The sequence below is a fragment of the Aythya fuligula genome, chromosome 19 (genome assembly GCF_009819795.1).
Source record: "Aythya fuligula isolate bAytFul2 chromosome 19, bAytFul2.pri, whole genome shotgun sequence".
Classification (NCBI taxonomy): domain Eukaryota; kingdom Metazoa; phylum Chordata; class Aves; order Anseriformes; family Anatidae; genus Aythya; species Aythya fuligula.
This window is the reverse complement of record NC_045577.1, coordinates 3,568,751-3,589,142: the sequence shown is the minus strand read 5'-3', so window position 1 is coordinate 3,589,142 and position 20,392 is coordinate 3,568,751. Positions and strand designations below refer to the sequence as shown.

The 20,392-nt window shown below is 51.2% G+C and overlaps 3 protein-coding genes across 3 annotated transcripts; 1 reads left to right on the top strand and 2 right to left on the bottom strand.

The window, feature by feature from the left end:
• The first annotated feature begins 461 nt into the window (after positions 1-461).
• SPOUT1 (SPOUT domain containing methyltransferase 1) lies at positions 462-5,107 on the top strand. Its single transcript, XM_032200250.1, has 12 exons — positions 462-512; positions 615-657; positions 753-878; positions 1,164-1,323; positions 1,682-1,771; positions 2,082-2,131; positions 2,360-2,490; positions 2,910-2,982; positions 3,347-3,445; positions 4,112-4,214; positions 4,367-4,514; positions 4,711-5,107. Exons 1-12 carry the CDS (start codon positions 477-479, stop codon positions 4,783-4,785), a joined length of 1,134 nt encoding a protein of 377 aa, XP_032056141.1. The 5' UTR covers positions 462-476; the 3' UTR covers positions 4,786-5,107.
• Positions 5,108-5,515: 408 nt separating this feature from the next.
• On the bottom strand, positions 5,516-8,040 carry ENDOG (endonuclease G). The gene is made up of 3 exons (XM_032200318.1): positions 7,525-8,040; positions 6,860-6,969; positions 5,516-6,230 (listed from the first exon to the last, which is right to left on the bottom strand). The coding sequence occupies exons 1-3, from the start codon at positions 8,038-8,040 to the stop codon at positions 5,945-5,947; spliced, it is 912 nt and encodes a 303-aa protein (XP_032056209.1). The 3' UTR covers positions 5,516-5,944.
• A 162-nt stretch (positions 8,041-8,202) lies between these two features.
• TBC1D13 (TBC1 domain family member 13) lies at positions 8,203-20,101 on the bottom strand. The gene is made up of 12 exons (XM_032200214.1): positions 20,056-20,101; positions 19,875-19,948; positions 19,728-19,768; positions 19,235-19,296; positions 18,838-18,937; positions 17,406-17,488; positions 17,088-17,247; positions 16,080-16,287; positions 15,165-15,328; positions 13,499-13,659; positions 13,213-13,270; positions 8,203-12,237 (listed from the first exon to the last, which is right to left on the bottom strand). Exons 1-12 carry the CDS (start codon positions 20,076-20,078, stop codon positions 12,172-12,174), a joined length of 1,200 nt encoding a protein of 399 aa, XP_032056105.1. The 5' UTR covers positions 20,079-20,101; the 3' UTR covers positions 8,203-12,171.
• Between the last annotated feature and the right edge of the window lie 291 nt (positions 20,102-20,392).

The window sequence follows — 20,392 nt, the reverse complement described above, 5'->3', positions numbered from 1 at the left end:
GTTATGGGGCTGACGCAGATCTCCTGGAGAGCTGAGGGTGCTGCTCTCGCACCCACCCACGGGCAGGTGCTGGGGGACCCACGGCCACCAAAAGCAGGCGAAGAGCTGAGAAATTCAATTATGAGCACAAGTGCACCATCCCCAGCTGCACGGGCTCTTGCTCTAGGCTGTGACACGCCCCACAAGAGCCAAGGATCACCCCACATCCCCTCCAGGCACGCAGAGCTCCTGCAAACGCCCCCAGGCGCGGAGATCCAGATCTAAACCGCTGAGACCCGGAGAAGCCGCACGCATCGTGTCACCCATCCACCCTCGCACCAGGACAGCCCCTGCTTAGCTTGGCAGGCCGCGCAGGCGATTTAAACCCCCCTCCTACCCCCGCCCCTTTGCCCGGCCATTGGCTCGCGCGACGCTCCGCCCCGCCCACTTGGTGCGGGCAGCGGCCAATCACGGCGGGGCCCGGCAGCGCGCACAAGATGGCGGACGGCGGCGCGGCCAAGCGGCCCCGAGAGGTGAGGGGGGGTGTGGCGCTGAGGAGAGCCCCGGGAGGGGGGGGAGCCCAGCGGCCCCAAAACGGCCCCAAAACGGCCCCAAAACGGCTCCTGTCTCCGCAGGTTGTGGAGAGGAATGTGGACTGGCGGCGCTGGAAGCAGGAGAGTAAGGCTGGGGCCGGGCAGGGGTTGGGGGTCCCGGCTCTCGGCGCTCGCCGCTGACGGCTCGGGGGGGGGCCGGGGGGTTTTTGTGCGCCTCAGGGAAGGCGGAGAAGAAGAAATGGAAGGAGCTGAAGCTGCTGAAGAAGCTGGAGAAGCAGCGCATGAGGGAGCTGGCGGAGAAGCAGGCGGAGCAAGCGCGGGAGGAGGAGCAGAAGGAGGACAGAGGTGAGGGGCTGGGGGGTTGGATGGGGGCTGGGGGGCTGACAGCCCGGGGAGCTGCCAGAAAGGGGACGTTTGTCCCCATAGATCTGCTCGTAGCCAGCCCACGGGCACAAACACAACGCAACAGGCACCGCACGACAGGCCTTTATTACCAGAAAAATCCTAATTAAAATCTGAGAAGCAGAGGTTGCATTGTTCAGCCCCGTCTCCTGCAGCTGAAGCACACACAGTGCTGTGGGTGCAGCCGGCAGGCCCTGCGCGGCCCCCATCCCCTCGCCCTGTTTGCAGGGAGGCACCACACGCTGAGCGTGGCCCTGCCCGGCTCCATCCTGAACAACGCCCAGTCGCTGGAGCTGCGCACCTACCTCGCCGGACAGATTGCCCGAGCCTGTGCCATCTTCTGCGTGGATGAGATCGTGGTGTTCGACGAGTATGGGGAAGATGCAAAGTAAGGACGAGCTGTTTTGTGCTGTTTCTTCTGTGTTTTCTGTTCCTTTATTTAGCTGAGACCAGGAAAGAATGGTGTGTAGCTCAAGCAAGGGTTTGAATTTCCCATAGACAGCAGCATTACAGGGAGCCCTGCACTGGGCACAGGTGTTCACTTAACTGCCTTGGAATTTAGGATCATTTCTGACAGCAGGGGGAGAACAAAGCAGCAGGAAAAGGTTTCCTAGTGCTTTTAGGGTTGATGGGGAAGCTGCTTCTATTCACAGGTTAAGGAGAAATAGTCAGATCTCCAGAAGACCAAGACTTTGTTGCTTTGCAGTCCCATACTGAGTTTACAGACTGCTCTCTTTCTCTTCCAGGAGTGTGGAGGGGGAATTTGAAGGAATTGGAAAGAAAGACAAGGCTTGCGTACAGCTGGCTCGGATCCTGCAGTACCTGGAGTGCCCTCAGTAAGTCTACTGCAGTCAGACTGTGTCAGATGAGTATTAGAACTAGCTCCCAGCTGGTGATTTGCATGGGTACCTCATGGTGTGGGCTCCAGAAGCAATATAATCTCTGTTTATATTGCATGCTTATGCATGAACACAGGATCTGATTGTTTCACATCTAATTCAGGAGTTTAACTGATAGCACAGCAGGGACTTGGGAGAGTTAATCATACCCTGTACTCAGCTCCTGTAGAGTCAGTACAGAGCTAGAGCTGAGGCCCAGGTGTCTTAGAAACAACCGTTTTCATATTTAAATCTTCTCTGATAATAGGTACTTGAGGAAATCCTTTTTCCCAAAACACGGAGATCTGCAGTTTGCAGGTAATGATTCGGTTGCCTCTATCCCACGCTGTTGGCTCCCCCTTCCTGAGCTCTGTCTCTCATTTTGCGTGGGATGCACAGAGCTTAAAAACTTTTCCCAGCCTTAGAGTGGGGATGAGGTGCTGTGCTCCACTGGACCACAGAGGGAGGGGCAGCAGAGCAGCTGTGCTTCCACATGTTCCTGCAGTTTGTGCCCTGTCCTTACCTGTTCCTTTCCTGCTGTTCCAGGGCTCCTCAACCCCCTGGACAGCCCTCACCACATGCGGATGGATGAGGACTCAGAGTACCGAGAAGGCGTGGTGTTGGACCGGCCAAGTAAGCCAGGCAGAGGCTCTTTTGTCAACTGTGGGATGAGGAAGGTACGTCTGTGGGTGAAACAACTCATCCTGTCACTGGCAGATCTGAAGCAGGCGTGGTGGGTACAAGCACTGCTCAGCTTCTAAGCATTCTGCTTCACAGCAGGCTGGCACGGGGGTTAGTGCTGGTGCTGTCCTGTCCCTCCTGGCCTGTTAATGTTTGTAACTTCCTGAGTTCTGGCCTGCCCACCCAGCACCTCACTGCTTTGCTGCTGAGTTTGAACCTTTGAGCAGCAAAGTCTCAGGCTGCTGACGCAACCACGCCTGCTCTGCGTGGCATGCAACACAGCCCCTGATTGCAGAGCTCCTCATTCCAGCTCCAGGCCAGAATAGGCCCCCCCCTTCTTCAGAGGATTCCCTCCCTCCCCACCTTCCCCAGTACCTCCAGACTGTCTTGACACTGCTGGTGACTGTCCCTGCAGGAGGTACAGATCGACAGACAGCTGCAGCCTGGGCTGCGAGTGACGGTGCGCCTGCAGGAACCACAGAATCCAGGTAATCTGCTGCTATGTTAGCATCTGCAGACCTTACTCCTGCTGGAGTTAGTCCTTCTGTATGACAGCCTTCAGATTACTAACATTTGAAGATAGCCAACAGCTCCACCTTCTCTTCACTACACACACAGAGTAGTAACACCCTTCCACAGCCCCCTAGTGCATTGGAAGGACCTGTCAGCTCTTTGGCCAGCAGTAAATAGCCCAAACACGCTCACACTTTCCAGAACACACTCAAAAGGGAGGCTCTTGGTTGTGCAGTGAGTCGGTGCCTTGCCACAGGAGAAACCTCAGCATGTGGCTGGTCAAGTTCAGCTCTCAGCAGGACCTCACGGGGGTTGTTAATCTCTTTGCTTCCCTTTCAGAAGCAAAAGTGCGGAAGGGCATCGTGGTGTCTTCACACCACCCTCGGACGGTGTCAGGCTTGTACTGGGGCTACAGTGTCCGCCTCGCCTCCTGCCTCAGTAAGTATTTGGAGGCATTTTCTGCTTTCTGCTGTGCAGAAGGAGCTTTATTCCACCTGGGCTTCCACACCAGTTTCAGGCTGCACATCTGTAACATGTTAACGTGTTATTTAAAATTCTAGTTTTGTCTCACAGGCAGCAAACACCCTATGCAGCTAGCAGTCACAGAACAGTCAAATTTGAGGGATAAAGCTACAGCTGTGAATTGCCCCACTCACCCACCAGTGCTTGGCCCTCTACTTTCACACTCACCGTTTTTCCAAATGCATTCACCACAGCAGCTGACAAGAGCTGGTACTTTCCATCTCCATTTGTGATAACTCCCTCCCACTCATTCACATCTAAGCCTGCAGTGACTTTTGAGTGCAAGAGCCCTGCAAAATCCTTTGCCACTGTCATCTGAGAGACTCTATCTCCTAGGAAAATCATAGTTTGATTTTTCCATGGCTCCTGGTACCTGTCTGAGGTGATGCAGCTGAGTGCCAGGAGATTCCTGCAGCAAGGGAATTTGGCAGGAAGAGGGATCAGTCTTCTGATGCGTTAGTGGTGCTGGAAATCAATTCTTTCTTCTGCCACCAGTCACCTGTGGAGTGTCTGAACCTGCCCAGAAGGCAGCACAGGTGAGGAGCCCCATGCTGATAACCACGGGCTGTGTTTGTTTCCTAGGTGCTGTCTTCTCAGAGTGTCCGTTCAAGGAAGGCTACGATCTCTCCATTGGGACCTCAGAGCGGGGCAGTTCTGTGGACCAGGTCACTCTGCCCTCCTTCAGGTTTGTCACTCACATCTGCAACCCCACTCAGAGCCCCCAGTGGGGCCTGGTTCAAGGCACACAAGAAAAAAAAAAAAAGCTCATAACACCTGCCTCAGTATGATGGTTTGAGCTGTTCTCCCTTCTAACCCTGTCCCTGCACTGTCCCCTAGGCACGCCCTTGTTGTGTTTGGAGGTCTTCAGGGCTTAGAAGCTGGGGTTGATGCAGATGCAAACCTGGAGGTCACTGACCCAAGCCTTTTGTTCGACTTCTACCTGAACACTTGTCCCAGCCAAGGCAGCCGAACCATCCGAACAGAGGTAGGGCAGGTGGCTCATGGTGCAGCGGGTGTGGTGCCTGTGCACACAGAGCAGCCACAGAGCAGCGCTGCCTTCCTCTGGCAGTGACACGTACAGCCAGTGTAATTCCCCCAGCAATGCCTCAAACAGCCCCTGGCTTGCCCGGGGGTCCCTTGCCAAGGACAGCAGCTCTGAGTGCTGCACGGCTCTGTTCCAGGAAGCACTGCTGATCTCTCTGTCTGCACTGAGACCTCGCATCGAGGAGGCTGTGAAGACACCCACTGACAGCTGAGGGAAGGAAAGCCACCGACCTTGTCCTCCACTTTGGACTGCCTCAAGGAAGAGCCTTTTGCTATTCAGACGCAGGGAAGCCCTGCCAGGCTCCTGGAGTGATAAGCCTGGGGGAAGCTGCAGACACCTGGCCAAAGCTGGCAGCGCTGCTCAACCGAGTGTCTGGCTTGTGCTGGGACCAGCAAGTCTGGGCCCTTCCACACCTGCAGCATCCAGCCAAGAGCAGGTCACTGCCTTGCAGCAGCCTGGGACAAGCTTAGCAGCAAACTGAGTCTCGGCAATTCAGCTGTCTCAGGTGGGGAATAAAACAGTACCAAACCTCAGCTGCTTTGAAGTCTGCATGTGAATGTTTTGTGACAAAGATGGGCACTCAACGCCCTTGCAGCACCGTGGCCTTCAGCCTTGAAGGAAGTAATTTAATCCTTACCCTTATGCAGCTGTTCCCATCACACAGCTAGCCTGCCTCCCCAGCCCCCCTTTAACCCAAAGGCTTCCTCCCTTCCCAGTGGCAGGAAGGGCTGGAGCTTCACTTGTCTCTGAGCTAACTGGATGATCTTGAAGGTCCCTTCCACCCCAAGCTGTTCTATGCTGCTAAAGCACGTCACCATACCTCGTTACAGTTTGGCTCAAAGAGAAAAGCAGCTGGAAAAGCTGGCTTTGCCCTTTCCCCTTCCTGCCGAGTTATTCAGGGACTTCAATAGGAGCAGATAAGAAACAACCCATACTTTGGATTTTCAAAGCTTTACTGCTAAAACCATCTTCCGAAAGAAAACAATTACACAGTCCTTTGGACGCAGAAAGGCAAGGACCTCTCCACGTGCCTGTCTTGCTCCTGTCCTTCCCTGCTTCCCCTGTAATTTCCCTTTGTGCTTTAAGGGCCACAAACAAAAGGAGTTACAAGAGTACCCCCAGCTACTGCAGTGTTACTGCAGTGTAGGGGCAAATCCTAGAGAACTACTTGTCAAGTGCCCAGGAACCTTCCATGCAACCTGCCCCTGAGACATGCTTTGCATGTGTTTCACTGTTACATGAAATGGGAACGGGCTGAGAGAAGCACTGCTTTGATTCTTAGTCCCTGTGTTTAAAATTGCACAAGGAGATACTGTGAACTACTGCCTTCGGTCCCTCCCAGAGGATACCTGGATTTCCTCAGTCAGGGTTCAACGCTTGTTTCCAGCCGTGATGGCTTTCAAGTTACTTGTTCTCTTCAAGATGTTGGGGACGAAGAGGAGCCCTGAGGCTCGCTCAATGCTCTCGATGGGAACCAGGAACCGTTCAAGGGGGATGTTCTCATCCACGGGGCTGTTGGGCATCACGTAGGAGCGCAGCTCGATCTCCCCACTCTCCTTTTCCAGGATGAGCACCTTGAAGAAATGGGTGGGGACGGCCACGTTGTTCTTCCCAATCACCTGGTACTTGACGTACATCTTCCCGTCGGCCTCCATCCTGCACCAACAGCGATGTCCCACGTTAGCCCCCAGTCTGGTGCCTCTTCCACCCCTCAGCCCTCCAGCACCACCCTAAGAGAGCCCCCGCTGCATGGTGGTGGTGAGGCTGAGCTTTACACCGGGTCTGCTCCCCCCAGATCCCTTTCCCACTGTCTCTCCTTTAACAGCCTTTCCAAGCTATTTCCTGCTGTGAAAAGATCCCAGCTGGTGAGAACTGCTCTTCCCAGTCCTACACAAATATCCTTGCAGATAATGTCATGCTCTTAGGTGAACAAATAGTCCATAAAATGAAACCTAGGAGCTTTATTCTGCAGGGAGGGGTTCTGCAGTCTAGTCTCTTAATTAAATGCTGCTGCATTAGGAAGAACTGCAAACAAAAGTCACCAGGTTACCTTGTATCCCACCCTAGGTATTCCCAAAATAACTGTCTGAATGGGAAACTAATCCCAATCCCAAGAAGTCACCGTTCTGCAGAAACTCTGCACGCTGCTGGTCTCACCTACTGAAGGGGCTCTTAGCAGATCACTCCTGTTTCCGAGCAGCTGGGAGGCTGCAAGCCCTCGGCCTGCCTTACCTTCCCAGCACGACATCGCTCGAGTGTGGTCCCAGCCGCATCCTCTTGTTTACCTGGGCAGGTAAAGAGGTCCCGTGCAGACATAGACATTCTTGTTGTTCCTTGCCAAGCTTCTGCTGTACTTCTCAAGGTTATTCCAGGCATTTTGGTTTAAATGAGGAACCTGAAAACACAAGCAGTGGACATAAACGGTACAGTTAGTCACCAGGGAACCTCCTCCTTGCTCAGTTTTCCTCATAACAACATCCGCCTTTCTGTAACCCTTCTGGAGTACTTGGGGCACTGCAAGCCAAGGTCACTACTGCCACCTGCTCTCTGGAAGCTGCGTACAGAGATCCTGCTCTGCACACGCAGCAGCAGAACCCACGAGCCTCAGACTATCACCTCTAAGCATTTGTCCACCTGTTCAGCTGCCACGCACTGTTCTGACTGGGATCCTTCCTGTGGATAGAGGGAAGCACCCAGGCAGGTCCTTACCGAAAGGTTCCTGTTCGCAAAAGCTCTTGGGGCTAGCGTTATCACCACCCCTTAGAGATATCATTTAACACTTAAATTGCCCTGTGTGGAGTCAGGAGCTGGACTCGATGATCCTTGTGGGTCCCTTTTAACTGAATATATTCAGCAACTCTATGAACCCTGCCACCCCAAGCGAACACAGCCTCTCTCTGCCAGAGCTACTCCAGGCTTTGAGCAGCAGCACCCCAGGGGCAAGACCTACCTGGGGGGCGACATTACTGAGGTAGAAGGTGTCCCTCATGGCCTTCTGGCTCCACTTGTGGTTGGCGGCGGCCGCCAGGTGACCGCGGTCGAAGCCGCTGCCGCGGTAGTCGGCGTTGGTGGCGCGGTGGTACTCGTGCACCGAGTCGTCCTCCTGGAAGTCGCAGGCGGCGCGGTCAGAGGCTCCGCTGAGCGTCTCGCGGTTGAGCTGCTCGATCACCCAGAGCGCGCTGCGGCTCCGCGGGTCGTAGCACAGCACGTAGGACTCGCGGCTCCGCAGCTGCGCCAGGCCAGGCAGGCCGTACTTGGTCAACTCCACTCTGCCGGACCCGGTGACCGCCGGTGGGCCTGCTGCCGCCGCCGCCTGCACCGCGGGCAGCACGGGCACGCGGCCCAGCAGCCCTGCCGCCTCCTCCGCATCGCCCTCACGGCGCTGCCAGAGGGTGGTGAGCACCGAACCCAGCCCCGCACCCAGAGCCAGGGAGGCCCCGGGCAGCAGCCAGCGGCCCCGCAGCATGGCCCCGCAGCGACTCCCGCTCCCAGCGGTTCCTTCCCAAGGGTTTTTTTTCTCTTCCGGTGCCCGCCCCGCCACCACCGCCACACGCCCGTGAGGGAATTGGCCCTTCAAGGCCTCCACGCTCCTCCCGCGGTGCCCACAGAAGCGCAGCCGGCAGCGGTGTGCAAAGAAAACACTTTATTGGGGCGCAGCGCGGCGCTGGGCCCGGCCGCGGGCGCTACGAGGCCGAGGAGCAGCAGCGGCCCCGCTGCCGCCCCACACGGCCTCGCTCAGTGGGGTGGCGGCACAAAGCCTCCTCCTCCTCCCCCCCGTCTCACTAAAGGAAGCGTTATAAAAATAGTGTTTAAAAAGAAGCATAAAAGAAGTAGTTTTAGAGTGAGGAAGTGTTCTCTGCACCCCGTTCTGGCAATTCTTTCCAGACAAGATAAAGGGAAATAAAATAAAAAAAAGTGTTATTTGACAAACCGCCAGGTGCGTTCCTCTCTTCCTGAGGAAGGGCAGTGTAGGAGAGAGCCCCGAGAACAGTCACTGACCCTCACTCAGGGAGACGGCTCCTGCTTCCCCAAACACCCCGGAGTGCCCCCAGTCAGCTCCTGGCCCTTATTTCACTCACTGCCAAAGCGTGAATAATTCCCCATGAGGTCCCAGAATTCAAACTCTGTCGTTCTGCACGACCATCATCAACTTCATCTCCGCTATCCCGGTCCTTCTACCTCACTGGCAGAGCCACAAGTTCCCAGGAGCCTGAACTGCACACGGTGAAAGTCCTGGACCTCCTCCTCCTCCCAGGGAAGGCTCGGGTCCCCACATCCACCGTAGCACCCTGATTTTCTTCCTAGTTGAAGATGGGTCCTCTCATCCCACCCAGCAGCAGTGCCACCTGTGAGGAACGCTTCCTAAGAGCTATTTAAACATCCCCTGTTCAGGACCCTATGAAAGAAGGCACCCTCAAGGCACCCCAGGCTCCCACCTTCTGACCCCAAGAACTGCTGCTGCAGCCAAACTCACTGCTGCTGCAGCACCTTCGGTCTGAAAGAAGTCAGAGGAGGAAATATCCCCAGGATGGCACCGGTGCTACTTGGCCACACAAGCCAGGAACAACCATAACCTAGTTAATGCTATCTGACCTCAAAAAAAAATATATTAAAATCATCACAAACAGCCTTTGAGGAATGAATGCACGGAAACTAATGAGGTGATTCAAAAGCTGGGAACAAGACTTTCTCTCCTCAGAAGATCCATTTTTGCTCTTAAAGAAAGGGGCAAGTCTTGGAATAAAGAAATGGGTGGCCCAAGTCATTGAAAAGTAGAACAACTCCCTTCAAAGCCCTTTCCAGCAGCAGAACAAAGTCCTGCCACACAGCAGAGGGAGAAGGAGGGACATAAAACAGCTTTTCATGTAGGAACCAGCCTGCCTGGGTGTATCAAAGTTGTTAAAAGTTTTCCCCCAAAAAGAACTCAAATTAACCAGTTTAGCAGCCATAGGCTTGTCTGGATAAAGCTATTGATTGAATTTATCCCAGAGAACCTTTCCAGCAGCCAAAGCTCTCATCTCATCCTGTTAAACCACTGCAAATTCCTTTTAAAAGTGTTCACCATCACCCACCCTGAAGAGAAATAAAACAGCGTAATAACCCCTTGGACACCTAGGAAGGGAAGAGACAGCACGACACCTGTACCAGCCAGCAGCAGACCCTGGTGCTCCATTACCCACCTCCACGGTGTCTTCCTCAAGCATTTGTGCTGCTCCAGCCCCACACGTGACTCTGAAAACAAGCAGGAGTTCATCCACAAGGAATGTCTTGATCCTCATTTGCCTGCTGCCTTCTGAGATTTTTAAGGAGACTCACAGAGCGAGTCTTTCAGAGAGACTTTCAGAGCAGGAACCCTCACAGAAGCTGCTGTTACCAGTGAGAAACCACACAGTAAGCACTTGCAAGGGGGACCCAAAATAGCCAGCACGGGCATACAGGGAGATTGTGCATGGAAGGTATGAGAGCTACAGCAATATTCAGAAGAGTGTTTTGGAGGAGGTCCAACTCTGCTACGAGTCTGACCCTCCAGTCCCACATCTGTGGCTACCATCTAGCAGTTTGGCCACGTGAGGTCTGATAACTGGCCTCTGTAGTGCAGGTTCCCAGCAGCTGAGACCACCTAGAAGAGCGCAGTGATCAAGGCAGGAAGAACACTCATCCTGTGGCTAGAGCTGACAGGATGCTCCATCACGCAGCCGTCCTGGTCCTTCAGTTCCACTTTTCTTGGAGGAAAACTCTACCCTCTAAAAGGATTGCAGCAAAGAGGGATGCTGTCAGCCACAGGTATTAATTACATTGTTTTAAGCCTTCAGTTGCTCAGGATCCACCACAGCAGCAACATCTGGCTGCATCAGTGTCACTTGAGCATCTTCTAAAGAGGCAGACAGATTGCTTGGGGTTGCTAAGAACATAGGTGTGTGCATCAACCTGTCTGCCAGTCACCCCACACAGCCTCAAATGAATTACAGTCACCTGCAAAGAACTGGCCTTCAGTGAAGGAAGTAACACTTAGTAAAACAGCAAAAGGCTGACAACATCCCTCTTGGAAGGGCCATTCTAGGCCATCAGCAGCTTAAGCAGATCTTCGAAAGATGACTGACCTTTAACAAATCAATACCCATAATACCGAAAATCGCAGTGTCAAACAGCTACGCAGAGGTGAGCCAGCACAGCACAGAAAGAGGGTAAAGCATGCCGGATTAGTGTTCACTCAAGAGCTTCTGCACAACCCAAGCACCTGGGTGCTGGCAGTTTCTCCCGTTGAGGATTATGGTTTCTGATCAGCAGGTTAGCAGTCCTTTCCATAGCTTGTCTTCGTTGCTGTTCACCTAAGCCTGCTCTACAGTATTCAAAACACAGCAGCTTCCCTCTGAGGAGGGACAAGTGTCCAACTCACGCCTGTCACACCAGCAGGACTGGTACAGAGGATGTGGATCAGCCCCAGGAGTCTACTAATGACTGAAATGCTTGTATGCCCACTGGATTGCACTGGATTAGGACTCTTACTTGTAGCTCAGACCTGTAACGTGTCCCTTCCTGGTGAGAAGTGCTATTAGACAATACCAGGGTTACCATGACCAGAGCTTACATGGAGTAATACTTTGCAAGCCACTGAGGCAGGAAACCTCAATGCCGTGCCTGTATAAGTCCCTAAATATAGCTGTCTTCATGCAACTAGATGCTTGTTTCTTGTGTTTCGGAATCCTGATTGTAGCTGGATATCATAGAATCATGTGGATATGCCCCAGTTCAGAGACAGAAAAGCAGCTTGAGGCCTCAGCCTCCCTGCAGCAACAAGCTCCTGCTCTAAGGCTGTGCGTAGTAAGGCTTGACTTCAAGCTACACTTCACTCATCGATTAAAACCACTGCAGCCTTGCTTTCAAGGAGACCTTCTTGGTAAGGCCATTCTGGGTTCAGGCAGTTTCGGTGCACAAAGCTGGCAGCTGTAATGATGTCTTCCCCTCTCAGCTTCTCAAGATCTCTTTCCCATGTGAAGGGGTCCAAATTGTTGGATGCCAGATGACACTCACCAGAAGCTGATGCAATCTTTTTTTTTTTTTTTTGCACACCCCATGGATGGCTAAGTGCAGCCACGAGGGAGAAGAATCCAGAAGCTACTTGAACAGCAGGGTGTGTGACTTCGTTGGGATACATTCTGTTCACAGGAGAAAGATTCTTCTACACTCACCCACTGAAATCCACTGGATCCAGCCTGTCCCTTCCCCATCCAAAGTTACTCCATGTGAGCTACCTTCGTGATGCAGAAGGAGTCCACCCCTTGAGGGATATGCTGACAGATGGTTTCTTTCTCCACTTAAAGTCATTAAAAAAGATACAAAGAACTGCTTTTGGCAGCACAGAGGCATTTGAAGTTTGAGAAATCTGGAGTGCAGGACCCAAGCAGATGGGGAAGTAATCAGTCCTTGACCTAATAAATAGAGTAGAAGGAAGTCTTCAAGGTGGCCAGTAGCCCAAATGCAAAACCTGAAGTCCTGCAGAGACCGCTAGGAGTTTTAACGCGCCACACTTCACAGGGGAATCTCCTAGGATCCACTGCCATACAGTTTCTCCAACACCTTTTGTGAGGCTCATGGACTATTTGGAATCCTGAAGTTCCTTTGCCTTCTTCAAAATCAGGTGAACATCAGAGATAGGATAATCCTACGGTAAAGAAAAACAATTTAAGTGACAACTTCACATTTCCTGCACACATCATTCCACCGAAGCAGAGCAAACCTTGGCAGTACAATTCTTCAACTATTATAACACATTGTCATGTTCAGTTACCCCCCTGACAGTTATCAGCTTCCTGTTTTGTATCTGATCAAACCCCGATACCCTTCAAGAAGTTTTTGTAGCTTGTCCTGCATGGGTACAGTCAGCTGGCCTGCTACAAGGGCTATCTTCATGCCAAAACACCTTATCAAAGCCAGTACCTTGCACAGCCCCAAGCAGGAACTGGCAGAATCAGAGATACCCTGCTGTTCTGTGAAGGTGTTCTCAACCTTGGGCTCTCACAGATCTCAGAGCTAAACAAAAGTCTCTGGCCAGCAAATTTGACATTGTTACATAGGGCATAAGAACTTTGCTAGAAAACAATTTTTTTTTTTTTTAATGCTAAAAGCCTCTAGTCTATGAGGATTTCTCTGTAGACTAGGAAGGGAGCACATGCAAAAGAAGGCTCTGTGTTAACGGTAGTGCTGGGCTCCAGACCATAGTACTGTGCCACTGTGCCTCACCAACAGCAGACCAGAGAAGGAATATTGGTCTCTGAAACAGAGCTCGTTGCTTTTCTAACACATACAGAGCTGAGAAGACAACACAGGTAGCATACAGCCACATTCTGTACGTGGAAGTGAAAGCCCAGGTAACAGCACAGGGAGCAGAGACCACCACCAAGGAGGTGAAGGCAGTCATTCCTCTCAAGTGAGTCCGGTTTCCCTGTGGGTGGTGGGGACCACAGCATGCAAAGATTTGTACTTCCAGTAAGGAGTGTGCTATGAGAACAACCTGAAGATTTTTCTGCAAGCAGCCATCAGAAATCCGGTACTTCTCCTCAGCCAGGCCTACCACCACTCTCTCTATTTAAAGATTCCCCAAATTGCCCCCTATGCCCACTCTATTTATAATCCTTACCTGTAGCAGCCTCATATTCAGAGTGAAGTCTCCTTCCAGCAATTGATCCCGGATTAGTCTGAAAGATGGAAATTAGTCCAGCTACTTCTGGTTCTTTTCAGAGGGTCTCTAAAAATGGACTACACTGTGCCTTCGTAGAGGCTTTTGAGAACACTTTCACTACCATCGTGACAGATGTCTGTAACCTATGCACTAGATGCATTAACACATGCCTGTGGAACTCCTGGATCCATGGATTTCATTAAATGAGAGAAAAAAAGAGCAGGAAGGCTACCTCTGTACTTACGTCAACATGGCACAACAGACGAGGAGCAGAAAATCGAAGCGTTTTTCATCAGCAAAGAGGGAGTCCCAGATCCGGATGACATCTGGCAGCAGAAACTCTTGGGACAAGAGCAGCGTCAGCCAGCGGAAGGCAAAGAACTGGGGTTTGATGTTCTGTTCTTGCTGTCAGACACACACCAAGCAAAGAATGAATACATGCTCTTGGCCCACTCCCTCCAAGAGGTGCACCCCTTGTTTCTATCCCCATCTCCACCCTCATACAGCTCTAGGCTGCCAACTCCTATCAGCACAGCAGCAAAACCACTGCCTCCTTTGAAGGCCCTCACGTTCAAGCTATATTGAAACAAAGATTTTCAATGCAACTAACTTCCAAGTCTACAAAGCAAGAAAATGCTCCTCTAAGACACAAGTAAAGGAAGCTTTTCTTCCTGAAGGCACTGTTTGTGTTAGTTCAGCTAAACTTGCCAAGTAATTTTAATTTCCCATTTGAATAACATTTTATCTGCAAAGCCGCAGCCCTCCCCCTCTAGCAAAGGCACTGTTTTGTCAGGATTTCCTCTCCTTTCCAGAAGCCCTGTATTTATCAAAGGTTTACTGCTCACAAAAAGAAACAAAACATGGAAAAGAGTTCACACTGATGGTCACTAAAACATACTGTAAGCACTCCTAGCCCACAGCTTTCTTGTTTTTTTGCTATCAAATCCCAAGAACCATAAGTTTAAGTAAGGTCAAACAAGCTCAGGATCCTGATGACATTCTTAAGCTGCTGCATGGCCAAGACCATTTCCTGGCACCCAAACAGTAAGCAGTTTATTCTCTCCCCACTGAATGAGTCTTCAGGCAACATTGTGAGAGTTGTGTCACTGTCCTTACAGATCATCTTTTGGGTTACAGAAGAAACATCTTGCCTTCTCTAAATATATAAACAGCAAATCAGAGTGATTTGGTTAAGGCTGGAATAATGAGACCAGCTTTCCTTTCCAAATTCTTGTTGGATTTTGGCACCAAATGGACTGCAGGACCTAAGGAGGTCTGCAACAAGAGCTGCCTTTTGATGTTCTACAAAACCCACACCAAACCATGGCACTCTGAGATCCCTGAATGAAGGAGAGCTATAGAATTAGTCAAGTAGGATGCTACAGGACTTCAGTTTACTTCTGGAATGATCTCCACAAAGTTTGTGTTGTTACAGCATCCAATAACAACAGAAGAGGGCAGGCGGTGGGGGAGTGGGAAGGTTTTTTGTTCTGTTTTTGAAGACTGAGGCAACCTTAACCTTCCTTTAACCTCAAATCCCAGGGGACGCCAGAGCAAAACTCATGTTTACAGCTCCAAGTAAACTTCAAGCCAGGTGACGAGGGAGGGTGGCCAAGGCACTTTGGTTGTTGCAGAGCTGCCGACTGTGACTCCATTGTTTGCTTTCAGCCAAGCAGGGGAGGAAAGCCTTGCTGTGTCAGCTCACTCTAGGCTTACTCCACGGAGAGCTTGTTTCAAGCTTCTAGATAAGACAGCCTCTATGTCCTATTGGCAAAGGCCTTCACGGAGCCTCTTAACCTTTCCATTCAAGCCCAGTAACAGTTTAACAGAATTGGCTGACATTTAAATGCACTAATAAGCTGCTTTCCCCACATTCCAACCAGGATTCAGAGAAACACCTAGCTCCTCACCAGTTTCAAGTACAGCTCCACGTCTTTTTCCTTCAGGGTGGAGTAGACCTTCTCCATTTTGTAGGTTATACCACACTGAGAATCATCCAAGCTCTTAATGAAGTTGTCCCGAATTTCAGCCATGAGGTTGGTAAAGCAGAAAAATGTGTCAGCTTCAGCATGTTCTAGGGAAGAAAAAAAAAAAGTTAATGGGGGCTTAGAGAAAGCATCACTGTCAGAGGTATGCAGAACTGCTTTTGTTCAATAACCTGGTTCCTGTACTTAAGTAATCTATCTCAAGACCTTGGCTTGCTTGGTCTAGGATGAGACCAGACAAATTTTTTTTTTGGAGTAGAAATATCTACAGAGCCACTGCAAATACAGACCCTGCGTGCAACACAAGGTCTTCATGACACAGGGTCAAGAAGCAGTTATCTATGCCTGAGAACACCATCTGCTCTCCCTGCCATCACGGCACACCCTCAGAGCTCTGTGAAATAAAAGCAACAGGCAAAGTACTCCCACTCCATTCTTCTCCTCTCCCAGTCTTTTTTTTTTTTTTTAATTAAAAAAAAAAAAAAAAAAGACAAAAACAGAACAAGAAAAAGCACCCCTCTCTCCCAAGGTATTTATAGTACAAGCAAACAAGAGCTTCTAAAGGGATTTTAGGTTTCAGTCAGGAAGTACAACTTGGATCCATGCAAAACAAAAAAACCCAAATCCTCACTTCTCACACCCTCACCACCCACAGACCATTCGGTTTCTGTCAGTTTGCTGTGGTTTCAGAGTCCTCATCTCTTACTGCATTTGCCTTTTTTTTTTTTTTGCCTGATCAGTCAAAACTGAGTTGTTTAGAGTCTCTTTCCCAAGACATTTCTTTACACAGAGAGCACGCAGTACACCAGCCATTACTGAGCATTCAAAAGAGTCTCTCACCTTTCCACTCACTGTTAGGATCTGTAGCAAAGGTATAGTAAAGAGGCCCCACTATTTCATTCATCCCCTGAACATACGCTATCCCGGGGTTCAGCTTGGCATAGATGAAAAGGATTCGCTCCACCACTTCCCAGTGAGCTTCGCAGCCGTTGGGCAGAACTTCGTACTCACTCAGAGAGTTAGGAGATGTTTTAAGAGGGGAGCTCACCTGAAGAGCAAGGCAAGAGTAGGACTGATTCAGGGTAACCAACTGGCACAGAGTTTTACACGTGACGAGCTTGGCTTTGAAGGCACGTGGCCCCCCCCAAGATTTGGGCAGCGTGCACCAAGCAGGCAGGCATTCACATAAACCAAGTACCTCAACGAAGCACAAAGGCACCAAGTCCTCTGTGCTGCTTATCCCTGACAAACAAAGCAGTCTGTGCTGCAGCAGTTCCCCTGAATCATTGCATCACCTGATCCCATACAGGAAGAAAACACAGCAGTTCCACCTCTTTGTTAGTAACGTAGGAAAAAGCACAGTTCTGCTGCAGCAGCTAGCCGCCTTCCCCAACACCAAGGGTGTAGCACTTAATATTGTAATGCTCTGGAAAGAGGAAAAAGACAACGCAAACTTCAGCAGATAGACTCCTTTCCTAAGTGCAATTTTAGGAGATCCAGCTCTGGATGGCTATATAAATTCAGCTTTGGTAAACTGACCCTTCACTGCTCTGTTCTCATGCAGGAAGGCACACATCAGGCACAAAATATTCACATCTTCCTGCAACTCAGGCTTCTACCAGAAGTTGGGAAAAAATAATCCTTAAAATTAAATGTACCTATAATCCCCTACCAACTGTCAGATCCATCAACTGGCTCTTCAGAGCTGTCCAGCCACAAAAATACACAGTTATCTGCTGGGGTATTCCCACAATTCCTCCACGCAGCACAGACAAACGGCCAGGAACCACCCTTCGCCTTATCAGCGAAGATGCCTCGCCCCATGGGCAGCCCACACCTAGGTCTCACATTTGTAACCCCACTGCGGTTCCGTGCCACCGTCTGCGACTTGAGCGTGGTCTGCTCCACCCGCTTGCGCAGTGTCTCAAACTCGTTTTGGGGGTCCAGGATCAACAGGCAGGGGTAATCCGTTGGGCGCTGGAAGAACGCCATGTCAGGGTACAGCCTCCTACGATGGACACAGGAGGACATGAGGCACAAGAAGAAGGAAGCACATGTCCCGTGCCGAACAGAAAGTTCAGTTTAATATTAAACTTGATTTTCAAAGTACAAAGTATTAACCAAACCACTCTGGTTCAGAAACCCGAGTCGTTATGCCTCGCATACCTGACATCTTTGTCTATCTGGAGAAGCACTTCGTTATCCTTGAAGTAAGTATTCCATCGGCTGTCTGGGTTTGGATTGAGGGGCTAAAGAAATAAACAACAGAAACAAAACCAAGCATGCTTCACAGATACCAAAACCCTCAGTAAACACACACTGATTTAACATTTCTGCCGTCCCTGTGTCAGCTGGTACCAGCACGCTCCTAGCACATCAGGATTAAACTTTCTCTTGTTTAATGTTGCTTCTTCAGACAGTACACACAGCGCAGGATGCAGGTCACAGCTTGAAAAACAAGTGAGCATGCACGTTCACTCAGGCAGAAGACAACATTTCCAATCCTTTTTCACCTGCCTCTTCGTGACTTTGCTCCCAAACCAAGTATCCTGTTCTCTGTCAACAAGATTCTTGATTGCAACTCCAACCTGTCTAACATAGGCGGTCTTTGTACTTAGCACAAGAGTTAACCACAAGCGTTATGTGGGTGGGTAGGAGTTACAAGCTTACCCCGCTATCTCAGCTCTGGAGAAGGCTGATTAAACATCACCGTTGTGCCCAGGATAAAGGAAATACATTATTAACACAAACAACCTGTCCCCTGTGCCATCCGTTTTCCGATATGACAAACTCAGCTCCCCCTCCCCTATGTGCACTTGCTTCTCTCCAGATCAAGGCTCTGGCAAACCTAACAGTCAGCTGAGAGAGAAGAGGGAAAAAAAAAGCTCCAAGAGATCCAAAGATCACTGTAACCTGCCAGTGCATGGAGTGTTACAACAGTGATGGTTTTATAGCACCAAGGCTTCCAGAGATCACAGCAGCACAGCTGACTGTACACTAGCAGAGAAGTTTACGTTCAGGATAAGCCATAGAAGCAGTTGTATTATTTTACAGCCTCCTCTGATCAGTTACTTCATCCCCTGCCTGGACACAAACTTAATGGCACTTCCAGAGAAGTAAAAAAGGATGCAGGAAACAGTCAACACATAAAAAAAGAAGTCAGTCATCAGCAGAATTGGAAATAAATTCAATCTCCTGCCTCCTGTGCTATAGTCCAGCTCAACTCTGCTGCCTCTTCTACAACCTCAGCCTGTTCTGAGCCCTCTCATGGACAGAGCTTCCCAGGAAGGCATCCTTTTGGTAGAGCAACCTCTCTGAGCCTCTCTTCTTCCCTAGGAGACCCACAGGCTGGACAGCCCCAAAGGAGAAAAGAAGATACATCCATAGCTGAAAACAGCTTCGTAACTATTGGTGCTCTGACAGTAATTCACACTGAAGGCTACTAAGACATAGATGCAAGGCTGGTACCTACGAACCATCCTTCCTGCTAACAGGGCAAAATACTATGAGAACTGAAACAGTAACAGCACAGGAGTCCAGACTCCAGAACATATAGCTCTGGGGAATTTCCTTCAACATGAAGGTTAACCGCACTTACGTGATCTTCTAAGGTCACATCTTCCCTTGAAACACCCAGGTTGGCTTTGGCGATCCCAGGCTGGATGATCATTTCTTTTAGGAACTGGGAATACAGATCCCTTAAGGGGGGAGAAGAGGAATTTGTTTTGAAGCAGAGGATTACATCAACGTAAGCACCTGGACTGAGCTCAAACAGACATCCCTGCACCACTCCGCTCAGCCAGAAAGCATTTGATCTTCTCTTCAGTTGAGTTCAACTGAAAAGATCAGTCCACTGACCCCAAGAGACAGACTTCAGAACAGCGCATTCCACACGAGAACAATTCAATTTATGAAGGTACTCAATTATTTAAGGAACCATTCCCCTTCTCCATAGATACCGTCAGAACTAAAGGAGCAAGCACAGACGTCCTCACCTCTGCTTCTTCAGCAAAGAGCTCCATAAGGCTTTCTCTAAAGGGAGGTAGTTCAGGAGTATCTGTACAGAAAACAGATGCAGACGTTAGCGTTTGGAGCGTGAGCTATCAGACCTGTAAGACGAGCAAACCAAAATACGGGGAGTTATCTCCATGAGGTTTATATCTTTGCCAAATAGCAGCCAGGAATGTTTCAGGGACTGGTTTTTGACACAGGCCTACTCAAAGCGTTGATCAACAGCAAGCGGGAGTGAGGCGCGCTCCCAGGCTGTCCTGTGGGCTGTGCTCACAGGGAGCAGCCAGCCAACGGCCATCACCCGAAGCGATGGCCATAACCCTACTGTCACCATGCCAGTGCTGACCCCACTGATTTAGAGTGCCTTTTAAGATCCCCATCGCTATTTTCTGTTGGCTCCGAGAGCTCCAGAGCCCCGTGTGCACACTTAAGGAACCCAAAGCTGGCGAGAAACGAAGCGCCCCAAGCAGCACCCACCTTCCAGCAGAGGCAGCGCAGCCCCCCATCGAAGGGAATCCCTGTGGAGGGGCAGGCAGAGAGACAACCGTTAGCTCAACCGTTAGCTCAACCCGCACCCTGCGCGCCGCCACCGCCCCGAGCCCCCCTCAGGGTTTGGGCACTCACCGCTGAAGCAGAGCTCGCGGAGCTTGCCCAGGGCCACCGTGGGCTCGCCCAGCACCTCCTGGAAGTCGGCGATGCTGAGGGGAGGCGGGGGGGGAACCGTTAGCAGCGGGCAGGGACTCCAAACCCCCCTCGAGCCCCCAAAATCCCCCCCTCATAACCCGCCCCCCCCCCGGTCCCTCACCGGCTCTGGTGCAGCCGCGACATGGCGGCAACGCTCCGGCTGGAAACACGGCCCGAGGGGGCGGGGCTACGCAACGCCCCGCCCACCACCACGCCTACAACCCCGCCCATTCGCGTCTCACCACGCCCATCATGCGTTAGGCCACGCCCGTTGTGTGCTAAACCACGCCCACCCACCCGCTAAGCCCCTCCTCGCAGGGAGAACGGAGCAAGGGAGGGAGGGGGGGGAGTGGGGGCGGAACGGGACCGAGGGGGCGAACCCGGAACGTTCCGGGCCCGGCCGCTGTTTCCCGGGGGGAAGCGGTGGCGGAGGCTCCTCCTCCGGTGCGGCGGCCCCC